Below are 24,643 nucleotides of genomic sequence, written 5' to 3'. Positions count from 1 at the left end.
CTTTGAATTCATAGTTATGTCTTTTGGAATCATAAATCCCACTACCTTAATATAACACAATATGTCCAGCAATTCCCCACTTGATGAACAACCACTTTCTTTCCAGTTGTTTGCTGTTATATAAAAAGTGCTGCTGTAAATATTTTCTCACATCCATATTTATTCATTTGTGTCTCAGATTATCTTTATTTCTCACATAATTTAATCAGGATGAGAGGTCTATGAAATAAGATTAACTTATACAGAGACCAAGCTTGAGGCAACTGAAGTGTGATCAAATAATGTGGATCTTGCTTAAAAGTATCTTGTCTTCTCAGTGTTCTGAGACTAGATGCATTTCCATGGAGAGCAAGCCTGTAGTAACTAGAATGTTTTAATTGTGTGTCTCCAATAGCAAGCATTTTGTTCTCTCAATGTTATATAATTGAGCTGACATTTGTTTTTCCTCCTCCTTCCTGAAGGTATGAGGTCCCCAGGTGTTACATATTGAGCAGGTTTTTTGAATGCATCAATCAGTTGGGCTGCCTTTTTTCCCTCCCTTCTCTTACAACTCCCACCCCTTCCTTCTCCATTAGCTTCCCTCCCCACATTTGTCAGGTGACTATAGGGAAAGGGCTGGGAAAGATTGTGGGGGAAGGGGATGGGAAGGGAAAGAAAGTAGATAAAGGGCTGGAAGACGTCAAGGTGTCTGTGTTCACATCTCCCAATTTCAGAATTGTGTGTGTGTGTGTGTGTGTGTGTGTGTGTGTGTGTATTTTTTTCCTTCTGTCTTTGACCTCATTTATATGTCTGCTACTGTTTTACCAGGTCAAAGAGTAATTTAAAGACTCTATAACATAATTCCAAATTGTTTTCCAAAGTGTTTGGATTAATTTAAATTCCACCAGTGGCACATTAGTTACTAATGTGCCTTCTTTCCAACAGTCTCACCAGCATTAATTGATTTGGTATTTTATCCCTTTTTATCAGTCTGATGGATGGGTGGTAAAACCTTCAGGTGGTTTAATTTGAATTTTTCTTATTAGTGATCTGGAACACTTTCATCTGGTTAATTGATACTTTGCATTTCTCTCTCTCTCTCTGAAAACTATTTGTATTTTTTGAATCTTATTCCTTTGAGAAATGACTCTTATTATTTATTACATATTTGTACCACTTTTCTACATACCTTGGATTACAGAACTTTATCAGAGATATTTGCTACAGAATTTTCTTTCCCTTAAATTAACTCCTTCTCTTATCTGGCTTTGTTGATGTTGTTCATGGCAAAGATTTCAAATTTATGTAATCAGAATTGCCCGATTTATCTTCAGAAATTACAATCTCTGTATTCCTGTAGAGTTATGAGGTTTTTTCCCCATAGTCACAATTGCTTAATTATAGCTTTCCATTTTCTTCAAATTTTTTAATAATCTATTCTTCTATAAGTAACATCCCCATCTTCACTGAAAAACTTGAATCTACTATGGGAGAACTGCCTTTTCAACTTCATCTCACATCTCTCAGGTATTTTCCTCCACTCTTATTTCCATTGGCCTCTTCCTAGATAAAACAGTGGCCTTTCTCATTGTTAGGGCAGACTTAAACTTTTTTTTTAAATTTTTATTTTTGTAAAAGCTTTTTATTTTACCAAATTCATACAAATATAGTTCTCAACATTAATCTTTGCAAAAACTTATGTTCCAACTTTTTCTCCCTCCCCACCCGCATTCTTATAGACTGCAAGCAATCCAATATAGGTTAAAGATGTAAAATTCTTCTAAACATATTTCCATGTTTATTGTGTTGCACAAGAAAAATCAAAAGGTGAAAGAAAAAAAGAAAAAGCAAACAACCATCACACAAAAAAACAAAAAGATGAAAATACTATGCTTTGATCCATATTCAGTCTCTATAGTTCTCTTTTGAATGAGTATAGCTCTTTCTATTAAAAGTCTGTTGGAGTTGCCTTGAAATACTCTATTGTTAAAAATAGCCCAATCCATCACAGTTGATAATCTTGTTGCTGTATGTGATGTTTTCTTAATTCACTTAGCATCAGGTCATTTAAGTCTTTCCATGTTTTTCTGAAATCACCCTGCCTGTCATTTCTTATAAAACAATAATACTCCATTAGTTTAATTACCATAACTTATTCAGCCATTCTCCAAATGATGAACATCCACTCAGTTTCCATTTCCTTGCCACTACAAAAAGGGCTGCTACAGATAATTTTGCACAGTGGGTCCGTTTCCCTTTTTTTTTTTTTTTCCTGTGATCAGAGATTTGTTTTTTTTTCCTTTTAAAAAAAATATATTTTATTTTATTTTATAATAACTTTATATTGACAGAATCCATGCCAGGGTAATTTTTTTACATTATCCCTTGCACTCACTTCTGTTCCGATTTTTCCCCTCCCTCCCTCCACCCCCTTCCCCTAGATGGCAAGCAATCCTATATATGTTAGATATGTTGCAATATATCCTAGATACAATATATGTTTGCAGAACCGAACAGTTCTCTTACTGCACAGGGAGAATTGGATTCAGAAGGTAAAAATAACCCGGGAAGAAAAACAAAAATGCAAGTAGTTTATATTCATTTCCCCGTTTTCTTTCTTTGGATGTAGCTGCTTCCATCCATCATTTATCAGTTGAAACTGAGTTAGGAATCTTTCTCAAAGAAATCCACTTCCATCAGAATACATCCTCATACAATATCGTTGTCGAAGTGTATAATGATCTCCTGGTTCTGCTCATTTCACTTAGCATCAGTTCATGTAAGTCTCTCCAAGCCTCTCTGTATTCATCCTGCTGGTCATTTCTTACAGAACAATAATATTCCATAACATTCATATACCACAATTTACCCAGCTATTCTCCAATTGATGGGCATCCATTCAATTTCCAGTTTCTAGCCACTACAAATAGGCCTGCCACAAACATTTAGGCACATACAGGTCCCTTTCCCTTCTTTAATATTTCTTTGGGATATAAGCCCAGAAATAACGCTGCTGGATCAAAGGGTATGCACAGTTTGATAACTTTTTGGGCATAATTCCAGATTGCTCTCCAGAAGGGTTGGATTCGTTCACAACTCCACCAACAATGCATCAGTGTCCCAGTTTTCCCGCATCCCCTCCAACATTCATCATCATTTTTTCCTGTCATCTTAGCCAATCTGATAGGTGTGTAGTGGTATCTCAGAGTTGTCTTAATTTGCATTTCTCTGATCAGTAGTGATTTGCCTTTTCCCTTTTTAATGATCTCTTTAGGATACAGACCCAGTAAAAAAAACACTGCTAGATCAAAGGGTATACACAGTTTGATAGCCTTTTGGGTATATTTCCAAGTGGTTCTCCAGAATAGTTGGATCAATTCACAACTCCATCAACAATGTATTATGGTTTCAGTTTTCCCACATCTCCTCCAGCATTTATCATCTTTTCCTGTCATTTTAGTCAATCTGAGAAGTATGAGGGTGGTATCTCAGTTGTCTTAATTTTGCATTTCTCTAGTCAATTTTGATTTGAATTTTTTTTTTGACTAGAAATAATCTTAATTTCATTGTCTGAAAATTGTTCATGTACCAAGGCAAACTTTTCTCTCTACCTTTGATCCCATTCTTTCCTATCTTCACTAGCATATTGCTTTCTCTAGATTCTCTGCTCTTTTACTAATCTTCAGTCTGCATTGGCTGCATCCTTGCTGCCCACAAACATACCCATCTTTCCTTATTCTTAAAAAAGTCCTCATTAGACATTTACCTGTACACTTATTAACTCACTTACCTATATCTTTCCTCTCTTTCATGCTTAGATTCTTTGAGTAATCAATACCTCTATTTTCTCCCTTCTTCTACTTTTAAACTTTCAGCATTTTGACTTCCAACCTCATCATTCAACTGAAAACTGCTCTTTCCTTGATTTTTTAATTGCCAAATCTAATCGCGTCTTCTCAGTCTTCATTCTTTTCCTCCCTCTTTGATCATTCTTCTCTTGTTCTAGATCTTCCATCTTATATTCATTTACTATGAATAAGCCCTTACAAAATTCTTTACCGGTCCCTCATCTCTTTTCCCTCCATATTATCTTGATTGGTGTTCTCATCAGATTCCTTGGGTTCATTTGTCTTTATGGAGATGATTCTCAGATCTATTCATCCAGTCTTAATCTTTCCTGACCATCGATTTTGAATCATCACCTACCTATTGGACATCTTGAATTGGATGTTTGTCTCCCCTATTCCTCTTTCACTGCACATATCTAATCTATTGTGGTCTCGTTTCTGCCTTCAAAACATTTCTCATCTAAGTTCCTTTCCCTTCATTCACACAGCTGTTCCTCTTGTGCAAGTCCTCCTCATCTCATATCTGAATTCTTAGGAAAATAGCCTTCTAATTGATCTCCCCTCTCAAATTTCTTCTTGCTGCAAACCATCTACTTCATTGCCACTGTAAAGAGGGTGGGGTGTGTCTGTGTAAACCCTCAACTCAGTAATCACCAGTGGATTGTTGTCAGTAAATAGATTGAATATAAAACCCATTTCTTAATTTTAAAGCCTATCCACAAGCTTACTCCCTTATACTTTCACAGTCTTACTCTGTGCCCTTAGGGTCCTCCCTTTTCTTCTCTTGGATAGTTCCTTTCAGGACCTCCATTTAAGCCAACCATCTCCTCTTGTCCGATCATACTGCCCTTTCCTAGATTTTTTTCATCATTCCTCTATGCTGTACACCTTCTCTCCTGTCTCCTTGTTTTTAGTTTTCTTTTATGTATTCTTTTTCCTTTTAAAATTTAAGATCCTTGAGGTCAGGGAGTTTTTGCTTGTATTTGTCATCCGAGCTCGTAGTTTAAGAGTCTGATACATAGTTCTTAATAAATTCTTGTTAACTGATTAATGCGTTTTTCTCCCCTCCTCTTATTCCTCAATCCCACAAAACTGATTTATTGTTCACACACTGAACTCTCCGTCTATCATTCAGCAACCTCTTTTCTTTTAAGATCCACACTTCCAATATTTATTAGAGCTTAGAACTGATCCTTAGGACATATCCTTCCTCTTTCACTGCGTTCAGCGCCTGATTGATAGTCTCTCTTTATATCCTGTTGGAATCTTTACAAACTGATTAGAGTTGATAGAGACAATAATTATTTAATTTAAGCATGGTTCAGTATCCTTGATCTAATCTTATAAGATGTTTTGGGCCAGAACCTGAAACAAGGTACTAAGTAGAACTAATTGATACAATGCTTGTTTTCACACCTTTACTCATTGGAGTTCACATGTTTGGGAGATTTCAGGATTTAGTATGAGATATTTGAATTCACACCTCCCTTGAAGCTCTTAGGGCCAGAGAGCACTATGGGAGAAAACCCATAATCCCACTCTCTGATATATAAGAAGAAAGCAGAGGCCCAGTTAGGGGAGTTCAGCTGAATTACATTGGAGTGGAGCACTCTGGGCCAGACACAGAGCACTCTGGGAGAGCCAGAAGCCCTCTCTCAGAGGCAAGAAAGATTCATTACAACTTTTACTTTGGTTCTGGCTGGAGGGAGAGGCAGAAGCAAAGGACAAAGCTGCAAGAGCTCTTTGGAGGCTAGACAGATTTAACTTGATGCTGGCTGGAGGCTGAAGGAGCCTCTCTCAAGCTCGTTTCCTTATTCACTTGCTGGTCCTGACCCCACACGAAGCTATAGCTATGTTTTTGTTTGCTTGTAGATACAAGGCAATGGAAGAGAATCTGCAAGAAGAATTAAGAATTTCATGCATTTTTGCAAGTTCTAAAGATGTTTTTGATCAATATGGACTTTCAACAAGGAAGAAAGTATTTAGAGATACAAGAAATAAGGGAAATATTTAATATTGGTGAATTTACGCCACTACCCAACATTATTAACTCAATCTTTAAGGCAAACTGCAGCTCAAATCAGTAATGCTTCCTGATGACAGAAGTTACATGACTTCTATAGGACTAGACTAAAAGAAGAATCTGGGTTTCTGGGGAAGCTGGACACTAGAATATAGCCCTATCTGTTCAGGAAAGAGTGCTCTTTATAGACAACATATGAGCGAAGAATTCCTGCCCCTGGTCTGCTAACTCTCTCTCTTTACATATTAGCACCATGAGATTTGGCCAGCAGTGCACCTATCAATGCCCCAACTCCTGGGCTTTTACTGGAAGTGAATGTCAGCATACATATTGATATTCTCTTAACTCCACAGTGCCTGAGTCCGTACAATTACTATGAATCTCTCCATCTTCACTATTCATGGTATGGCCATACCACCAATCTTGCTGTCATCTATGAATACTCTGTTTCCATGATCAGGAATACTGAATCAGTTCTTTTATCCAATCATAATCTTATGTCATTCTATCTTTCTTTATGCCACGTAAATCTATTCTTTATCCTGATGTGATCTTTAATCCTTCAGTACTTTCCCAGGATATCACTATTGCTCTTTTTCTTTCTCTGCTTTTAAATTCCTTGTCCCTTGTCCTGTCATTTGTCCACATCTTGCTAAACCTCAACTTTATATCATTCCTATCATTCTTCTCTGTTCCTCCGTATATGCCGCTCAATGGGGCTGAAAAAAGTGAAGAAATTGAGCTATTTGGTACAGATTTATATTGTCTTATATCAGTTGGTCCTTTACCATAGCAAGATAATATTTTGACTACTTGTAGATTGATTCTCTATTCCAGTCACAATATATGTTACAAGCATTTTCTTTCCTCAAATCAACCAAAGCAGCCCCCTTTTCTGGGTTTTCACTTGGGGGGGGGGTCTCACCACTTCCTTTATCAAGAACATCAAAGCTATTCAACTTTCACTCCTTCTTCTTCATCTCAAATCCTTGGACAACATCCATCATTCTTTCTTTTTTTGATCTCTGAAGCCATAGCTCTTCACTTGAAGGCTAGTTTCTCCACTAGTACCTTTTTAAGTAAAATTTAAAAATTTTAAATTCTAAACTTAACAAATATAAAATATTGTAAGAATTTCCACATATTTATTTTTCATTTTTGAAGGGGACAAGAGGCCCATGGGTAATGCCTTGAGAATTGGATTTAAGTGAGGCAGAGTTGCATAAAATCATCAGTTTCACTCTTTCTTCCAGAGCCCTTGAAGTCCAGAGGCAAGACAAAAGTCAAAATGACCGTCAATGTTTTGGGATGCAGGGGATGACCTTAGTGTCTTTGATGTCTGATTGAGTGGATGACCTTAGTGTCTTTGATGTCTAACTAACCTCCAAGCACTCTGTATGTAGTGTTTGCTTCAGCTACTTCATGGCTACTGGAACAAATTGTTGTCAGCTATTCATTCCATATTTTTTTTTTTGGGGGGGGGCTCTTCACATACTTAGGGTAGATATTCCCCTAAACTTATCAATATATAGGAGACTTATCAATTACCCTGGACTTGGTTTAACTCATCTGCTGAAATGATTTTATTTGAGTGGGGCTGCTGCACTTGTTACAATTTCTTGGAGTCCCAGGTAAGATTTGAGAGGTGGACACCAAAAGTAGAGAGCAGCCCTGAAAAGAACTCAGCAAGCCGAAGTAAATTACTTAACCATGTATAAAGTAGAACAGAAAAAAAAAAATCCATAAAATTGCAATTATTAAAGTACAGTTTGCTTTTCTAAGTACTGATTAATTTACCAGTAGCTTCATAACTGTTCCAGTGATTGTTTCCTTCTATACTTCCTTCTGTTCAATTCAGTGCATTTTGAAAAAGTTATTTCAGTGATCTTCTTTTCTTTTTTGGGCAACCTCATCACTAGTTTCCCCTCCATTAGTTCCACTTTTTCCAATGAAAAGGTAAGAAAAAGAAAAAAGTGACTTTTCTAACAAATATGACAGATGATTGTATTAGTATTTGAAAACTGTATGTACTGTTAAACATTTGGGCTATTGCCTCTCTATCAGGAAGATAAATATGTTCATCACTTCTGCAGAAATGTGGTTAGCTATTGAATCGATTGAAGTTTTTCAAAGTTATATATTTTTTATGGTGGTGGTCTTATATTATGATTTATTCCTCTGGTTCTGGTTACTTCATTCTATATCAATTCATACAAATCTTCCCAGGTTTTCTCTGAAACCATTCTTTTCATCTTTCCCTTCTGGGAATAATATACATTATATTCATATGCCATAATTTGTTAAACTGTTCCCTAATTGTATTTGTACCTTTTTGTCTCATCCCTTCCTGTTTTCTCTAACATATTGCTTCCAGTATATACTCTAGCATATTGTTTGTCATTTCTACCCTACAGAACTCTGTGTCACCCGATCTACTGGTGCCTTTCTTTTCTGCCCACAAACATGCCCAAGTCTTTCACATTCTTATATGAAGAGGAGTAGAGTATAAGAAGACTGGAATGATAAGAAGGACTAGAATGTGAAGGTCTTTAAAAGCTAAATGATTTAATATTGAATCTTAGAGGTAATAGGGAACCCCTGGAATGTTTTGAATTGGAGATGTTTAGGATATGAGACCTGCATTTTTGGAAAATCAGACCGCTGAGCAAAGAATGGGTTGAAGTGGGGAGAACCATGAAGCAGGGAGACCATCCAGTAGGCTATGTCAGCAGTCCAGAGCCCCTTTTTGGGGGGTGAGGGGGGATGTCACAGTATCAGAGGAGAGAAGTATACACTTATAAAAACTAATATAAAGGTAGAACATATAGGATTTAACAGCTTTTTGGATATGAGGGGATAAGAGAATAGTTGCCAAGAAAGATACTGTCATTGCTAGTCTGGATGACTGGGAAGATAATGGCACCCTAGATAGTAATAGGGAAATTAGGAAGAGGGGACACAGCTGCCATTATATCACTGCCTTACTCAGTAAATTCCAATGGCTCTCTGTTACCTCAAGGATTAAGTATAAACTGTTTGCTATTTAAAGTTCTTCACAACTTGTTCTCTTACTATATTTATAGTTTTCTTATACATTAACTCTGCTCTCAATGCACACTATATCCATACTATTCTGCTTGAGAAGGGGACCTCGGAGTCTCTCCTTGCCTATGTTCCTTTGTACTAGTGGTCCCTTTAGGGCGGAAATGTACTCTTTCATTTCAATCTTGGAACCTTGGTTCCTTTTAAGACTCAGCACAAGTATTCCTTTCTATAAGAAGCCTTTTCTGTTCCCTCCAGCTGTTTGTACTCTTTATCCCAACACAATATTTTATTTTGTAGATATTCTCTATATACTTATTTATATACATATTATTTTCCCTGTTACAATGTAAATAGTTTTTAAGGGCAATGTCTGTTTTGCTTCTATTTTTGTATCTTCAATGCTTAATAAATTCTTCTTGATTGATTGATAATAATATCTGTAGAATGTAGAGCTTGTACATGATCCAGGCTATCAGCATCCACATTTCTATTGATAAATGGTCACAATCCTGAAATTGTGTATGGAAAAGGCTGATTATATCTGTCTCAAAGCTTTTTTTAGCCTTCTCTATTCCCTATATGTGTCTGTAACTATAACATTAGGCAAGAAATGGGCTGCCCCTGTACCCAAGTCCTCCTTTTCTACAAAATGTCTGACAAGAAATCATCCTTGAGCTGAGATAGACTTGGCTGATTTGAAGGGTAATAGCATTCATTTTCTTTTTCATACAAGAAAGTAATTTATCAGCATTGCTTTCCACACTCTTAATTGACTAAGACATTTTTTCTACAACTGGTGAGTGAAGTCTCCTTAGAATCTACATGACTGATTCTATCACTTCTTTTCTCCTGCTTATTGTGTAGTACGACTACCTTTTCAATCAGAAATTGTTCTAATGTATTTTCATTATCCCTTGTTCATTCTGGGTCCCATTTTAGATGGATGAATTACCCAATCTTAGAGATTGATTTCCTTATCTGTTATAATTGCTTTCTCATCTATATCACATTGAAAGCTGAATTAGAATCTAAAACCGTTTGCAGACATGTATTAGTTACCTAAGATACACCAGACACTTTGCTAAGAGCTGGGAATAATAGAAAGGTAAAAAGGACTCGATCTTTACCATCAAGGAGCTTGAATTCTACTAAGGGTAACAAAGCATCACAAATAAGTATGAAATTTATCTGAAGTAAATACAAGATAGTTTTAGTGGGGAGTGAAGAGGCATTTGCAGGGAGGAGTAAAGATCTCATGTAGAATATGTCCTGTTAGGGTCTTTGCAGGAAGAAAGGCATTTTCAGAGGTGGAGATGAAGAGGGGAATGCATTCTAGGTATAGGGTACAGCGTGTGCAGAGGAACAAATGTTCATTTGTTCAGCTGTTATTGAAGATTAGTTAGTAGTTTCTTATAGAAATGTGATAAATCTATTTGTTTTTCAATTTCCATCTGAAAATGCTCTTGGAATGAACTGGCTTCATTCACTATCATGCCAGGTCTCCATAATCACTGTCCCTTTAATCTTTCCATTTAACAAAGAGAATCAAATATTTGTTACAAGCAGGAAGTTTCTATTCTACTATCACTTCAAGAATTAATGGGGCATTGAACTGAGGGGGCATTTTGTATTTTTCTTTGAAAAAGAATTAATTATCTATTGGCCAATGGGCTGGTGTTAAGCCTCTCTTTGTTTTAACTTTGGCTGATCCTTGGACAAGAGACATTGGCTATTATCAGGACCATACTTGCAGCATTTCTAATATGGTAGAACCTGTTAGAGCTTATATATCCTACCGTAACAGCATTTAACAATCCAGTCATCCTCATATCATAATGAGGCATTAGAAAAGGATTTTTGAAGGCTTTTGAGATTAATCAAATTGGTGATTTTTTAAAAATGTTATGAATTTGTAGTAGTAATAGTAATAGTAGTGTGCTATTAGTCATTTTATGTAGTTATGTATTTAATAATTATGCATGGGCTAATTTGTTCCTAATTGAGAAGATTATTTCAGAAACTTAGTTATTATACATAGTTATAAATATTATCATGTTGAATCAGGCCTTAAGATTACTTAGGAATTATGAATCTATTTGCCAGCTATCCTGCATCTGTAAATTTTAATTGGTACCCATTACTCAGACTTAAATTCAAAGTAAGGGGCTTAGATTTATTTTGCATTTTGTTTTTTAAAAATTAATTAAAATGTAACTAGGTATGTTTGGTTTTATATATACACACATACATATATCTTAACTAAATGATTGCTTTTGTGAATTATAATGCCTAAGTATATAAACTGTGGGGATAGGAAGGGAAGAAAATAAAAGAAAAAACTTACATAATAACTATTATATATTTAAAAGTAATAGAAAGTTGTACATAATAGGGAAAAATTATAAGTAATAAAAAGGTCATCCTGGTTTTCTAGTCTGAGTTCAAACAATCATGTAGAAACCTCAATGTATAAAGGCATTGTGCTTTGTAAGGGATGATACAAAGGAAAAACAGCTCTCCCTTTAAAGGAGCGTGTACACTCCAGGAGATTAACAAAGTAGAAACAGATAAATATATTCATGATAATTTGAGAAGCAAGCATCAGAAAATTATAGGAAAATCAAAAGCTAGGTCTTGAAGGAACCTAAAGGTGAGGAGAGAGTATATTTCAGGTCTGAGGAACAGAATAGTATACAGAGTTGAAATTCATTCAAATTAACAAAACTTAATTATCTACTATGTGTTTGGTTCTTGTGCTAGGTTGGGGGGTGGAGTGGGATAGGGACACAAACACAAAGATAACACTTCCTGGCTTCAAAGAGCTTATGTTCTACTGAGGGAAAAATAACATACTTATAAGTAAGTACAAAATATGTACAAAATGCTTATAAATTAACTGGAGGAGAGCTATGCTATTAATTGGAGGAAGTAGGAAAACTCTACTGAAGGGAGTGACACTTGAACTGGATCTTGAAGAAGTTTGGCAGTCTTAACAGGTGAAGGTGAGAAAGGAAAATGGCAGGGTAGGTGAGGATAGTCTGTGCTGCAGGCACAGAGGACAGCGATGACACGGGCAGGTGGATCAGTTTGGCAGATAATGGTGTGAGGGGAAGTAATATGACTATCCTGGAAAGATTCACAGTCTGGTGATTGTGAACATCTTTAAGTGCCAGAGTTGTACTTGTTCCCAAGTACAATCAGGAGCTGCTAAAGATTTTTCAACAAATGATGGACATGGACATCTGATTGAGAACTATCCCTTTGGCAGCTGTGTGGAGACAGGTGTAGAAAGTAGTGGGGCTGGAGGCAGGGAATCCAGTTAGGTTGATTTCAGTAATCAGTAGGTCATAAGGGCCTGAATTAGAGTTAGGTTGGTGACTGAGCAAAGAGAGAAAGAGAGATTGTGAGATACCATAGAGTTAGAAACATCAAGATTTCATAATTGATTGTGTGAGAGAGAAGACTTTTGAGGAAAAGATAATGAAGTTCAGTTTTAAACATGTTCAGTTTGAGAGGCCTTTGCATGTCCAGTTTTCTATGTCTACTATGCAGTTAGAGATGGGATAATGAAGCTCAGAAGAGACACTAGGACTGGAAATACAGATTTGGGAATCATCTACATCCAAAAGAACTCATGAGGAGCTCTCCAAAGTTGCAAAGCAAGGCGATTGGAAGAATAAATGTGATTTTGACAGGAAAAAAGAGAAATTAGGAAAAGAAGGTGCTTTTAAGTGGAAAGATAATTTTGTTTTGGATTTACTGAGGTAGAGTTGCCTTTGGGATATGTTTAGGGAGATGGTAATGAGGGACTGGAGCGTATTCTGGATATGGACTGAATAAGACTGGATGTATAGACTTTGGAGTCATAGGCAGAGAGGTTTATAGTCATAGTGTTTCAGAGGTTAAAAAAAAAAAGGAACAGGAAAAGTAGGCTTTAGAAAAAACTTGAGTACTGAGAATGGTGCAACAAGACATTTCCTATGTTTAGTCTGATATTTGCCTTGAGCACCAGTAAACAATAATAAAATATTAAGCAAGGCAAAAATAATTGTTCAAAATAGTGAAAGGCCAGAGGAAGATAAGAAGTTTACTAAGTAGAGACTGTGAGAAGATATGTTTTTTTGGAAGTCTAAGATGGAGAAGCAGTCAGATGAAAGGTTAGTAGATTATCCTTGTTACAGGTATAATCTATATAATGTTTCAGCATTATTTCATAGTAACATCAAATATATGCACTCTAATTTACTATAATGTTTGAGCAATTGAGATATTCATTGAATGATTATCTAACAGAGCTAGTCTTTTAAGCTTCATTGGTAGTAATTTATTGTAGAACTAACTAATCTTTTCCTCTATTTACTTAATGTTTTATTATATTCATGGACTGAATGATGTTAGGTGGGAAGAAGCTTTCCCTGCCTTCCCTCCCTTCCCTTTCTCCCTCATTCCTTTCCTTCTTCCTTCCCTCCTTCTTTCTTTCCTTTCTTCTTTCCCTCTCTCTTTTCCCCCTCCTTCCCTTCATCTTTCCTTCCTTCTGCTCTTCCCAGTTTTCCCACATCCCCTCCAGCATTTATTCTTGTTTTTTTTTCTTATCTTAGCCAATCAGAAAAATGTGAAGTGTACCTCAGAGTTGTCTCAATTTGCATTTCTCTACTCAATAGTGATTTAGAGCATTTTTTCATATGAAAGTATCCTTTTTTGTAAAAAGTGAGAATTAATTTTGAATTTTTTGGTGATTTTTTTTCTAATATGTGTAGGTATATATGATTAGGAATAAAGAAAACCACGAGAGATTGCTTTATATTTTGCTTAGGAATTTTCTTAGTAGAAGGAAGCTTGCTTTATTATAGAAGAAAACACTTTTTTAAAATAAGTTTTTATTCATTACTTCTGTTTTTGCATCACTTATATTTTCTATTGTATCTTTCTCTCTCTTTCTCCTCCTCCCCCCCAGTCATCTCATATAAGGAAAGATAAAAAAAGTGAAAAAATAGTCTAGCAAAACTAATCAACACAACAAAAAATCTGATATGTGTCTAAACTCAGCATGTCCAGAACTGAACTCATTTAAAAAATATATTTTTAATTAAAAATGTGTAGTGTATGTAAACCAGCCATCTTTCCCTTAATATTTCCTTTTCTTTCTTTCCTTTCCTATTAGCATAGCAAGAATTCTGTTAACACATACATAGTTAAACAAAACAACTTTTCATATTGGCCATATCCAAAAAAAGTGTCCCAATTTGAACTCTTGATTCCATCACCTCCTAGAGGTTAGAGCTCCTAAGATATTTATATTAATTTTTTTCATATTAAATTTCTAAAGTTTTAATTGTAAAATTCATAAGAAAACATCCAAACTTATCTTGGCTTAAGTATGGGTTTTGGACCCCTTCAGAAAACATTTTATATTCTTAAACAAGTATCTTTTATAGAAACCTAAGAGATTTGAAAAAAGTTTATTTTTCTTGGCAATTCTGAAATTATAGTCTGCTACTCTCTTTTCTTTCTATTAGATTTAATTGAAAATGTTTACATCTCTTCAATGAAGAAAGGAGAACTCAAAGGTTTAAAGGACAATGGCCTGAATGAACAGAGACCACACAACAGCATCACAGTCTCTAAGAAACGTAACTGGCTGCATCAGAGCACTCTAAGGTCTCCTGATCTGGAAGAAGAATTCAAGAAGACACCAGAGATCACCCACATATTCAAATCTCCTTCATTAGTTCACCGTCAAAAACCAAAAACTGCAAATTTTACAAACTCTTCATTCAATTCAAAAAATTATAGTTTAGAATTTAGTGAGGAAAATGATGCAGATGATGAAGGTGAAATATGGTATAATCCAATTCCTGAGGATGATGACCATGTCTTGTATAGTGTTGCTAGTTCTAAGGAAATAAATTCTGTCAGTTTGGGTATTTCAGCTCTCACTTTGAAAGTGTCATCTGGAAATGACTTGGCAAAACCAGTGAGAAATGCTGAAGGTTTGCCATTTTCTTCTGAACATATAAATGTTCAGATAACACAACCAACTGAAATTAATCAGGTAGATGCCATGTCTTCTACAGAGTTTGTAGAGCTGAACAAGCAGAAGTTTGGGTGTAGGACCCAAGATAGTTCTCTTGTTGAAGAAAATCTCACTTTAAAATCAATTACAGGTAAGTATGGATATAAATAAAGCTCTTGTTTTCTCTTTTGCTCTTTTTTTGGCAGCAGCTGAAACAAATTCTAGTAGATACATGTTCTTTGTATTTTTCTTTCTCTCTCTATTGAATAGCCATGGTATAGTGCAGAAATGTCAGATGCATTTTGGTGGCTCATGTGTTCCACATTTCAGATTCAGATTAAAATATAATCCAGTCTGATTTTAATGGGTTGATGTATTAGTAAAAAATGAAATATATGAAGATATATCATTTTCTATGTCAGTATGGGACTTGTAGGAATCCTTAGTTACAGTTTGTGGCCTCAGTTTTTATTCCAGTTTGACACCACTGGTGTAGTCGATAGAGGACTGAATCCTACATTAAGAAAAACTGAGGTTAGGAACCATTTCTGACACATGCTGGTTCTGTGACTCTGGACAAGCTATTTGTTTTCCCTGGAAAAGTAGCTCTCTAACTATAAGTTTTAGAGCAGGTATTGATCTGTATCGTAGAAAGAAAAAATTTCTTTATTAAGATCTCCCTGTGCTAATGAAATCTAGTTAAAAGTGATTGGAATTTTGACAGTAATAATAAGACTCAAATGTGGATCATAAATAAATCAATTTTTTTGGTGGCTTTGAATCCTTCTGTACATAGTCACTGCCTTAATAAATGTCAGAGAATAGCCTACAACATTCACCAGCAGGACAGAAGCAAGATTAAAGTGTAATTGGGAAATATTTAATAAATAAAAATGCAGTATAACATAGTTAATGTTAACTTTTTTTTTTTGTAAGTTAGTATGTGAATTGTTGAGTAACTCCTATTTCTATTTGAGTTTAATACTACTAGTATAGACCACCATAATGACATTCCTTGATTTAATTGTAAAAAAATGACATGTTGAACAGAAGAAAAAAATTTATTTTTCATATAAATATAAACAACAGATTTATCATTTATTTATTAATTAGTTTAATTTTCTCCTTCAAAACTTGCTAACAGCCCTCGAAAGCTATATTTCTGCTTTGGTCAGTGAAATCATGCCTTATGACTATGAATGTAATTTGTTCACTGACAAAATTAGAATGATTATTGAATTAATAAGAACTAGTATTTCTGTAGTGCCTGCTAAGTACTGTACTGAGTGCTTTATAAATATTATTTCATCTGATCCTCACAGTAAGCCAGGGAGTTTGCTTTGATTTGTAAAGAGCTAGAAGCAGGGTGCAGGAAGTGAAAGAATCCAGAAAAGTAAACTGTGCCTTTTCTAGGAAGTGAAAGAATCCAAAAAAGTAAACTGTGCCTTTTCTAGTAGCATCCTCTTTTTGAACATTTTGAACGTTGTGCTCCTTGATAAAGATTTATGGAACTCCCTCTATTAGTGCAAATTAATGATGTCTGTAGGTACTAACATTTTTCTGTTATTTTCCTATCTGTTTTATGTATGCAAATCAATATAAATTTGGATTTTTTTCTGAGGATAAAATTTAAAATATCAAGCAATCTTTCTTAAAATTTTTGCTAATTATTTACATATTTGCATAAATGTTTCTCAATAATCAGAAACTAATATTGACAGTTATTGCAGGTATCACTAGAAATATTTATATGTAAAAATCAACTTTTTTTAAAAATCAGAGTGTATAATATAATGATCAGTTGGCTAATAACTGTTTATAGGCCCTAGTGTCCCTCTTAGACTCATGTTGTTCTCTAGTGTAAAAGTAAGATGAGAAAACATTTGTAGAAAATAACAGAGACTGGATACCATGTTATAATTAATCTTTATGTTATTATCTAAAACTCTGCCCTAAACTCTTCCACTGATACGAAATAAAGATGACCTGAATTTCTTGTTGTTGGAATCTAAACTCTGACAGAACCTAAAGGCTGAAAAGACTTTGAATATGGGATTCCTGTCCAAGAATTAGCTGAACTCTTAAATTCCAAGAGATCCATGTTCATAATTTTTTAAAGAGTTGATATATAAAAATATATATTATCAATATGAATTTAATTCAGTGTAATATTTTAATATTTCAAGTATTTGTGATTTCATTGTTGTATATACTCCTGCCACTGATACATATAACAATTCAGTCCATATGTTAATAGACAATTTACTGTCTATTAAATTGGACTTAGAATAGAAAATCTGAATTTTGAACAAAGCTTATCCAACTTAAAACAAAAATGTTTTGTTGACCAAGTCTACTGTTTTTGTATTTGTTTCCCTAAGATCTCTCACTGTGTGATGCATATAGTACTTATGCATCAAGTACTTCTTGACTAAATACAGTATGATCAAGGTACAGGAAGAAAAGGTACTAAGGAGGAGGAAAGTTAAATTCGACTGAGAAATCAAGGTCAAAAAAATGTCCTATAGATTTAGTTATAAATGTTTCCAAAGGGCTCTCAAATTAGTAACAGTGGGACCAGATATAAGCAGACTATTGAAGGAGTAGCTGATGAGGAAACAAAGCTTCATGAGGAAGGGGAGGAGAGGCATTGTAGCCTGGATGGGTAGGTATTCCTTTAAGTTCAGGTTTAGCAGAACACGAATGATTGAGGGAATAGGGAATCCAAAAGGAATTCATAAATTTCAATATGGAAAGAAAGAATGAGATCAGAACAGGTGAGAGCTGCCAAAGACCTTGAATCAGCAGCACAGGTATAAAAAGAGTAAGGGAGCTGAGAAACTTACAGGATAGGAATTTGTGGTTGGGGAATTTAAAAGTTCATAACTTTGGAAATAAGAACCTTTTGAGTGATGCTGAAGGCAAAAGTGTGACTACCCTGATGGTGGACTTAAGTAGAGAGGAGATGAACACTGCAGGAGTCAAATACAGGAAATTGTGAGGATGGAGAAGTGAGATTTGCTTTGCATCTCATTTAATCAGCATAGCAGCCATGTTCTGGTTGTTTTTACCATTTGTGGTAACTGAGACTCTAAAGAGGTAACAGTATTTGGCAGTCATTATACAGCTAGTGAGCATGAGAAATGGGATTTAAACCCCAGCTTCCCACAGTGGTTTTTCTTCCTCCTCCCCTTTCAATTTTAATTTTTTGGTTTCATTTGAATTCCAAAGTGTTTGCTTACCTCATTCCCAACCTCTCACTAGAGAAAGCCAACATTTGACAAATATATATGTGTAACTATGCATACAATTATGTATATATCAGTTCTTTCTCTGGAAGTGAATATCATTTTTATAGGTCTTTTGTAGTTGATTTGAATATTCATAAAATTCTGAATAGTTTAATCAGTCACATTGACTTTTTGAAAAGTATTGCTCTCACTATATATGACATTCTCTTAGTTATTATACTCATTTCACCCTTCATTAGTTATGTCTTCCTAAAATCAACCAGCCCTTCATTTTTTATGGCACAGTGGTATTCCATCACTATCATATTCCACAACTTATTCACTCATTTCCCATCCTCTCAGTTTTCAGTTCTTTGCCATCACAAAGATAGCTGCTATAAATATTTTAGAATATATGGTTTCTTTTCCATTTTACCTAATCACTTTGGGAAATAATAGTGGTATTGCTGGCCAAAGGGTTACAGTTTTATAACTCTTTGGCCCTAATTCTCTAGATTGCTCTCCAAAATGATTGAATCAGTTCACAGTTCCACCAAAAATGTTTTAGTGTTCCAGGCTTCCACTCCCTCCAACATTTGTAATTGTTCTTCTCTATTATTTTAGCCAATGTGATAGGTGTAAGATGATATCTCAAAGTTTTAATTTGCATTTTTAATCAGTATTGATTTTTCCCCCATATAACTATATGTAGCTTTGATTTCTTCACTGAAAAGCTTCCTGTTCATATCCTTTGACCTTTTATCAATTGAGGATTGACTTATTTTTATAAATTTGATAAAGTTCTCTATATGTTTGAGATATGTCCTTTATATGTTTGAGATATGTCCTTTATTTGCAAACTATCTATGAAAAAATTTCCCCAGTCTTCTGCTTTTATTTTAATTTTGGCTACATTGGTTTTATTTAAGCAAATGCTTTCAAATTTAATGTAATTACATCTCAAAGTGCTCTCCACCACTTGCTTATTCATAAGTTCTTCTATACATAAATCTGATAGTTAATATGTTTCATGGTCTTTTAATTTATTCGTATCTTCATTCATGTTTAGGTTATGTATCCATTTTGACTTTCTATTGGTAAATGCTATAAGATACGGTCTCTACTTAGTTTCTGACAATCTGCTTTCCAGTTTTTCCAGCAATTTTTACTAAAAAGTGAATCCTTATCCCCAAAGCTTAAGTCTTTACATTGATAAAACACATGTTTACTGTAATCATTTACTACTCTGTATTATATGTCTAATCTGTTCTACTGAGTCGCCATTTTATTCCTTAGCCAGTACCAGACAGTTTTGATAATTACCAACTTATCATAGTTTAAGTTTAAGATCTGGCCCTGCTAGATCTCTTTCCTTTACAGTTTTTTTTAAATTAATTCCTTTGCTATTCTTGATATTTTTGTTCTTTCAAATGAATTTTATTATTTTTTCTACCTCAGTAAAACAAATTTTTGGTAACCTAATTGGGATGGCACTGAATACAAGTAGATTAATTTATTTTTATTATGTTGGTTAGCCCATCCATGAACAATTAAGTCTGAAGAATGATTCATTATTAAGTAAGTTTCAAATTACCTTAATTTCCAAATGTATTCTTTCTCAGAAAGTCATCTTTATAACAAAGAATTAAAAAAAAAAAAAAAAAAAAACGCTAGGGATGGAGAGTGGAAAGAGGGAAAGCAGTTAAGCAAAATAAACCACACAAGTCTGTGTCATGTTCCAGATCCAAAGAAAATGACCTTTGTACTGGAAATGACAGAGAAAAAATGGCTATCTGTATGTTGATACACGGTAAGGAGACAAATAAACTTCTCCCCACTCAATTCCATTCTTCAAATAGCAGCAAAGTGATTTTCCTAAAATACAGGTCTGGTCATGTCACTCTTCTCTGCTCAATAAATTCTAGTGGCTCGCAGTTCCTGTAGGGAATATATAAATTCCGCTGTGCCTTTTAAATCTCTTCATCACTGGTTCCACCCCATGTCTAGAATAACTTTCCTATTTGTCTTTCCTCTTAGATTTCTTGGTTTTCCCCAAAACTCACTCAAGCATCATTGACACCATTCTCAAACCACCCTTACCCCTTTATTCTGCTCTATTGTTTCCCAAACTACTTTGTGTTCATTTTATTTACATATCAATTTACTTACATGGTGCTTTCCTCATATAGGTTCTCTATAAAAAGATAGGACAGTATTGCTTTGGTTTTTTGTTTTTGTTTTTGGGTTGTTGTTTTTTTGTCTTTGTTAACCACGGGATTTTCCATTCTATGTAAAGATAATTTTTAACATTCATTTTTTTCTTTTTCTTTTTCTTTTTCTTTTTTTTTTTGAAGATTTATTATAGCTTTTTATTCACAAGTTATATGCATGGGTAATTTTACAGCATTGACAATTGCCAAACAATTTTTCCCCTCCTTCCCTCCATCCCTTCCCCCAGATGGCAGGTTGACCAGTACATGTTAAATATGTTAACATTCATTTTTGTAAGATTTTGAGTTCTATTTTTTTCCCCCTTTCCTAGATAGCAAACAGTTTGGTATAGGTTACACATGTACAATCATTTTAAATATATTTCCATATTAAACATATTGTGAAAGAAAAATCAGAACAAAAGGGAAAAACCATGAGAAAGAAGAAGCAAACAAAAAGGTGAAAATAGTATGTTTCAATCCACATTCAATCTCTCTAGTTCTTTCTCTGGATATCAATAACATTTTCCATTCCAAATCTATTGGAATTGTTTTGCTGAGAGAGCCAAGTCTATCATAGCTGATCATAACATAATCTTGCTTTTATTATATAACAATGTTCTGGTTCTGCTCATGTCACTCAGCATCAGTTCATGTAAGTCTTTCCAGGATTTTCTGAAATTAGCCTGCTCATCATTTATTATAGAACAATATTTCATTGCATTCATTTACCATAATTTCTTCTGCCATTCTCCAACTGACAGGCATCCACTCAATTTCCAATTCCTGCTTGCCACAAAAAGAGCTGCTACAAACATTTTTATACGTGTGAGTCTTTTTCTCTCTAGGATCTCTTTGGGATATAGATTCAGCAGTGACACTGCTGGATCAAAGGATATGCACAGTTTGATAGCCCTTTGGGTTTAGTTCCAAATTGTTATCCAGAGTGGTTGGATCATTTCACAACTCCACCAACCATGCATTAATGTCCCAGTTTTCGCACTTCCCCTCCAAAAAAATCTATCATTATCTTTTCCTGTCATGTTAGAAAATCTGAGAGGTGTGAGGTGATGCCTCAGAGTTGTTTTAATTTGCATTTCTGTAATATTGATTTAGAACTTTTTTTCATGTGATTATAGATGGTTTTAATTTCTTCATCTGAAAATTTTTCGTATCCTTTGACCATTCATCAATTGGGGAATGACTTGTATTAGAAATTTGACTCAGTTCTGTATATATTTTAGAAATGAGGCCATTATCAGAAATACTGGTCAACTCAGATTTAATGATTTACTATAGGTAATGTACTATGTATCTGCTTATGATTGATTAATTTTTTTTTTTTTTGGCAAGGCAATCAGAGTTAAGTGACTTGCCCAGATCCAGTGCTCTTATCTACTGCACCACTTATCTACCCCTAAATGATTAACATCTTAATGTATTTAGAAAAGGTGGTATCCTTAAAACTGGATTGTTCTCACTCTGAACCTGTTTTTTTTATGAAATTAATTCTTTAATTCAGCATATGCATATTTAATAGTAATATGAAATAGTAAGGATTATAAGCTAATTCAGTTCACATTTCAAGAGTTTGTTATCAGGGTCAACAATTTATTCCAAATTTGTAAAACATTTGTTTTTGAACTAAAAAAATTTTTTTAAAGCATGAAAATAGTAGGCTTTTCCTTTCAAAATAATTCATGATTATTTTATACCATCCTAAAACATCTATAGAATTAAAATTTATCGTGTCTGCACTTAATGGAGAAGTTTTGCTTTTGGATTTAAATTGTAAGATTGCTCATTTTGAAGGGCATATGTCTTGACTTATCATAGCATGATGTTAAATTAATAGAACAGTCAGAAGAATATTTGCAGAAGCATTTCTCCAGTCATTAAGACAATAGAAGTTGTCTATTCATGTCCAACAATGCTAGTTGTTGGACTTTTACAGAAGACAAAAGAGGTGTGACTATTGCCCTCTAATAATTCACAATCTATTTCTGAATGTACATATCTGATTATCACACTTAGAAGTGGAAAAGATTGTAGAGACCATTGAGTTCACGCCTTCATTTTACAAATGACAGATGTAAGGTCTAGAGTATATTAGTGACTTGCACAGACACAGAAACATTTAAGCAGAATAGCTTTGAAATCAGGTGTTCCAGATCTAAATCCATCAGTTGATCTTTGCTCATTACTTTAGTAGACACCACACTACATTATACTGTGCTTCTTCACATGATTTTCATAGAATCATTGAATTGGAAGGAACATTAAAAGTGATACATCCAGTGCAGAGTCTACCTGAAGGTTTCTCTTGATAACATGCATAAAGGAACCAGATAACAATAACAATGAAATGTGATAGCATAGCACACCCACAAATCTGGCTGAATACAAATCTGGCTGAATAAAGAGTTGAGTGGTCAGAATATAGCCATTGTCAGAGAAGACTGATTAAGAAATGACTAAAAAGTAGCTGAGAATAACAGAAAAGGAGCTCAAGCCAGTATTAGGAGATCTGGCTCTGAATCTCAGCTCTTAACAGTTGCTAGCCATGTGAAAGTAACCATCGAATCTATTTTTAGCCTCAGTTTTCTTATCTTTTAGGTAGGGCAATAATACTTGAACTCTCTTAGCTAATAAGATTACTGTGAGCAAAGTGCTTTATCAACTATGAAAAATTAAGTAAATGTTTTGATTTATTTTCATGATTTATGTTCATGATTTGGGACGCAGAAGACAGAAACATGCTGTAGAAGAAAAATCAGGACATGTGAGGGCAATTTATTTTGAGCAGTGAGCAGTTGATTAACAAGATAGCATTATAGAATTAAAGTTGAATTTTTAGATCATGGCTTCAAATAAAGGAATTGATGATGGGCTTCTGAACAGGGATAAGAGTACAAAATTAGGATAGTCATGAATTACTGATCCAGTCATCTTCTGACGATAAATGTAAAATACTACATTTGGGTTTTTAAAAATTAATTGTACAAATATTGAATAGGGGAATTAAAGGTGAATACTAGTCAGTGTGGAAAAAATCTGAAATTTTTCATGGCCTGAAAGCTTCCTATGAATCTTTCCTATAACTTGGCAGATAAAGAAGCTAATCTTAGGTTAGTTGAGATATATAATTTCCATCCAGAATGAAAGAGGTTTTGTTTTGATTAGTACTCTATCTGGGTCAGATCATATCTAAAATATCATATTCAGTTTCAGGTATAACATTTTGGGAAGGAATGAAAAAGGGGTTAGAAATTCAGTTGTCCCTGTCCTGAAGGAGCTTATATACCATAGAGGAAGAAAAAATTTTTTTGAAGTAGTGGCTAACAAAGGGTATTTTGATCTGGGAAATAATAGGAATAGGGAGTGGAATTACAGTGCAATTAATTGGCGCCTTCTTTTTAGGGATGGTGGATTTTTGTTCTTTGTTCCCAGAAGAAGAGGTAGAAAGGGGAGGGAGGTTTCTGAGAAACAACATATCAGGAGGATGTCAGAATGCATTGTGTTGGAGGTATGGACACCTAGATATGATGACCTTTCACAAAGGGCCCCAGGATAGGAATTAGAAGTCTGAAATCAGGGTACCTCAGAACCCCAATAATCTGCTAGTCCAGAAGCTTGATCTAGGAGAATGGAAGAATTGGAAACTGGGGATGTTTAGTTTGAAGAAGAAAAGCCATTGCTGTATTCAGATATTTGAACTAGGATAGTAGAGGGTCATTGGTAACTAATAGAGGAGTTAGAAGAAGGTTTGATTGCTCATCATATTAAGAAAAGGAGAAAAGACTAGCCTGAGAAAGGTCAATTAGATTTGGTAAATTGGAAGTCATCTAAAATCTTTAGAACTTTTTCATTGAGGCTTCATTTTTAAAGTTTAGTTCTAAAAGATGATGTAGAAAAAGAATAATAATACGTGGATATCATAGTCTGGTAGATTGAGGTGAATGACATTTGTTCTTATTTAGAGATATTTGCAGATTTTATTTTATTTTATTTTTATTTGCACTTTTTCAGCCTAAAAAGAAAGAAGTAATAGATATTAAGAAATTGGAGTTATTAAATTAGCGTGAGGACAGTAGGAAGCCCAAGTTAATCTACATTACAGGAGGCTCTAACTTTATGAAGGGAGAATCCAGAATCTGAGGCCATCTTTTCCCAGCTCCGATACTAAAGGAGTCCTCGGTATAATATGACCCACAAGTGGTTGTCCAGTTAGTTCTGTGTAAAGACTTCCAAAGGGGAGAAACTTAACAATTCTTTAGAATTGGGAATTCCTGAAA

General features: G+C 34.5%; 1 protein-coding gene across 2 annotated transcripts in view; it reads left to right on the top strand.

The window, feature by feature from the left end:
- Positions 1 to 24,643, top strand: part of SYDE2 (synapse defective Rho GTPase homolog 2) — an 88,434-nt gene that overhangs the window by 5,812 nt on the left and 57,979 nt on the right. For both annotated transcript variants that reach the window (XM_051999239.1, XM_051999240.1), the window contains exon 2: positions 14,412 to 15,059. In XM_051999239.1, the coding sequence (XP_051855199.1) occupies positions 14,412 to 15,059 (648 nt within the window). The remainder of the gene's footprint in view (positions 1 to 14,411; positions 15,060 to 24,643) is intronic.

This window comes from Antechinus flavipes, chromosome 4 (assembly GCF_016432865.1).
Source record: "Antechinus flavipes isolate AdamAnt ecotype Samford, QLD, Australia chromosome 4, AdamAnt_v2, whole genome shotgun sequence".
Classification (NCBI taxonomy): Eukaryota; Metazoa; Chordata; class Mammalia; order Dasyuromorphia; family Dasyuridae; genus Antechinus; species Antechinus flavipes.
Note: the sequence above shows the minus strand (reverse complement) of the source record. Positions and strands in the feature narration are given on the sequence as shown.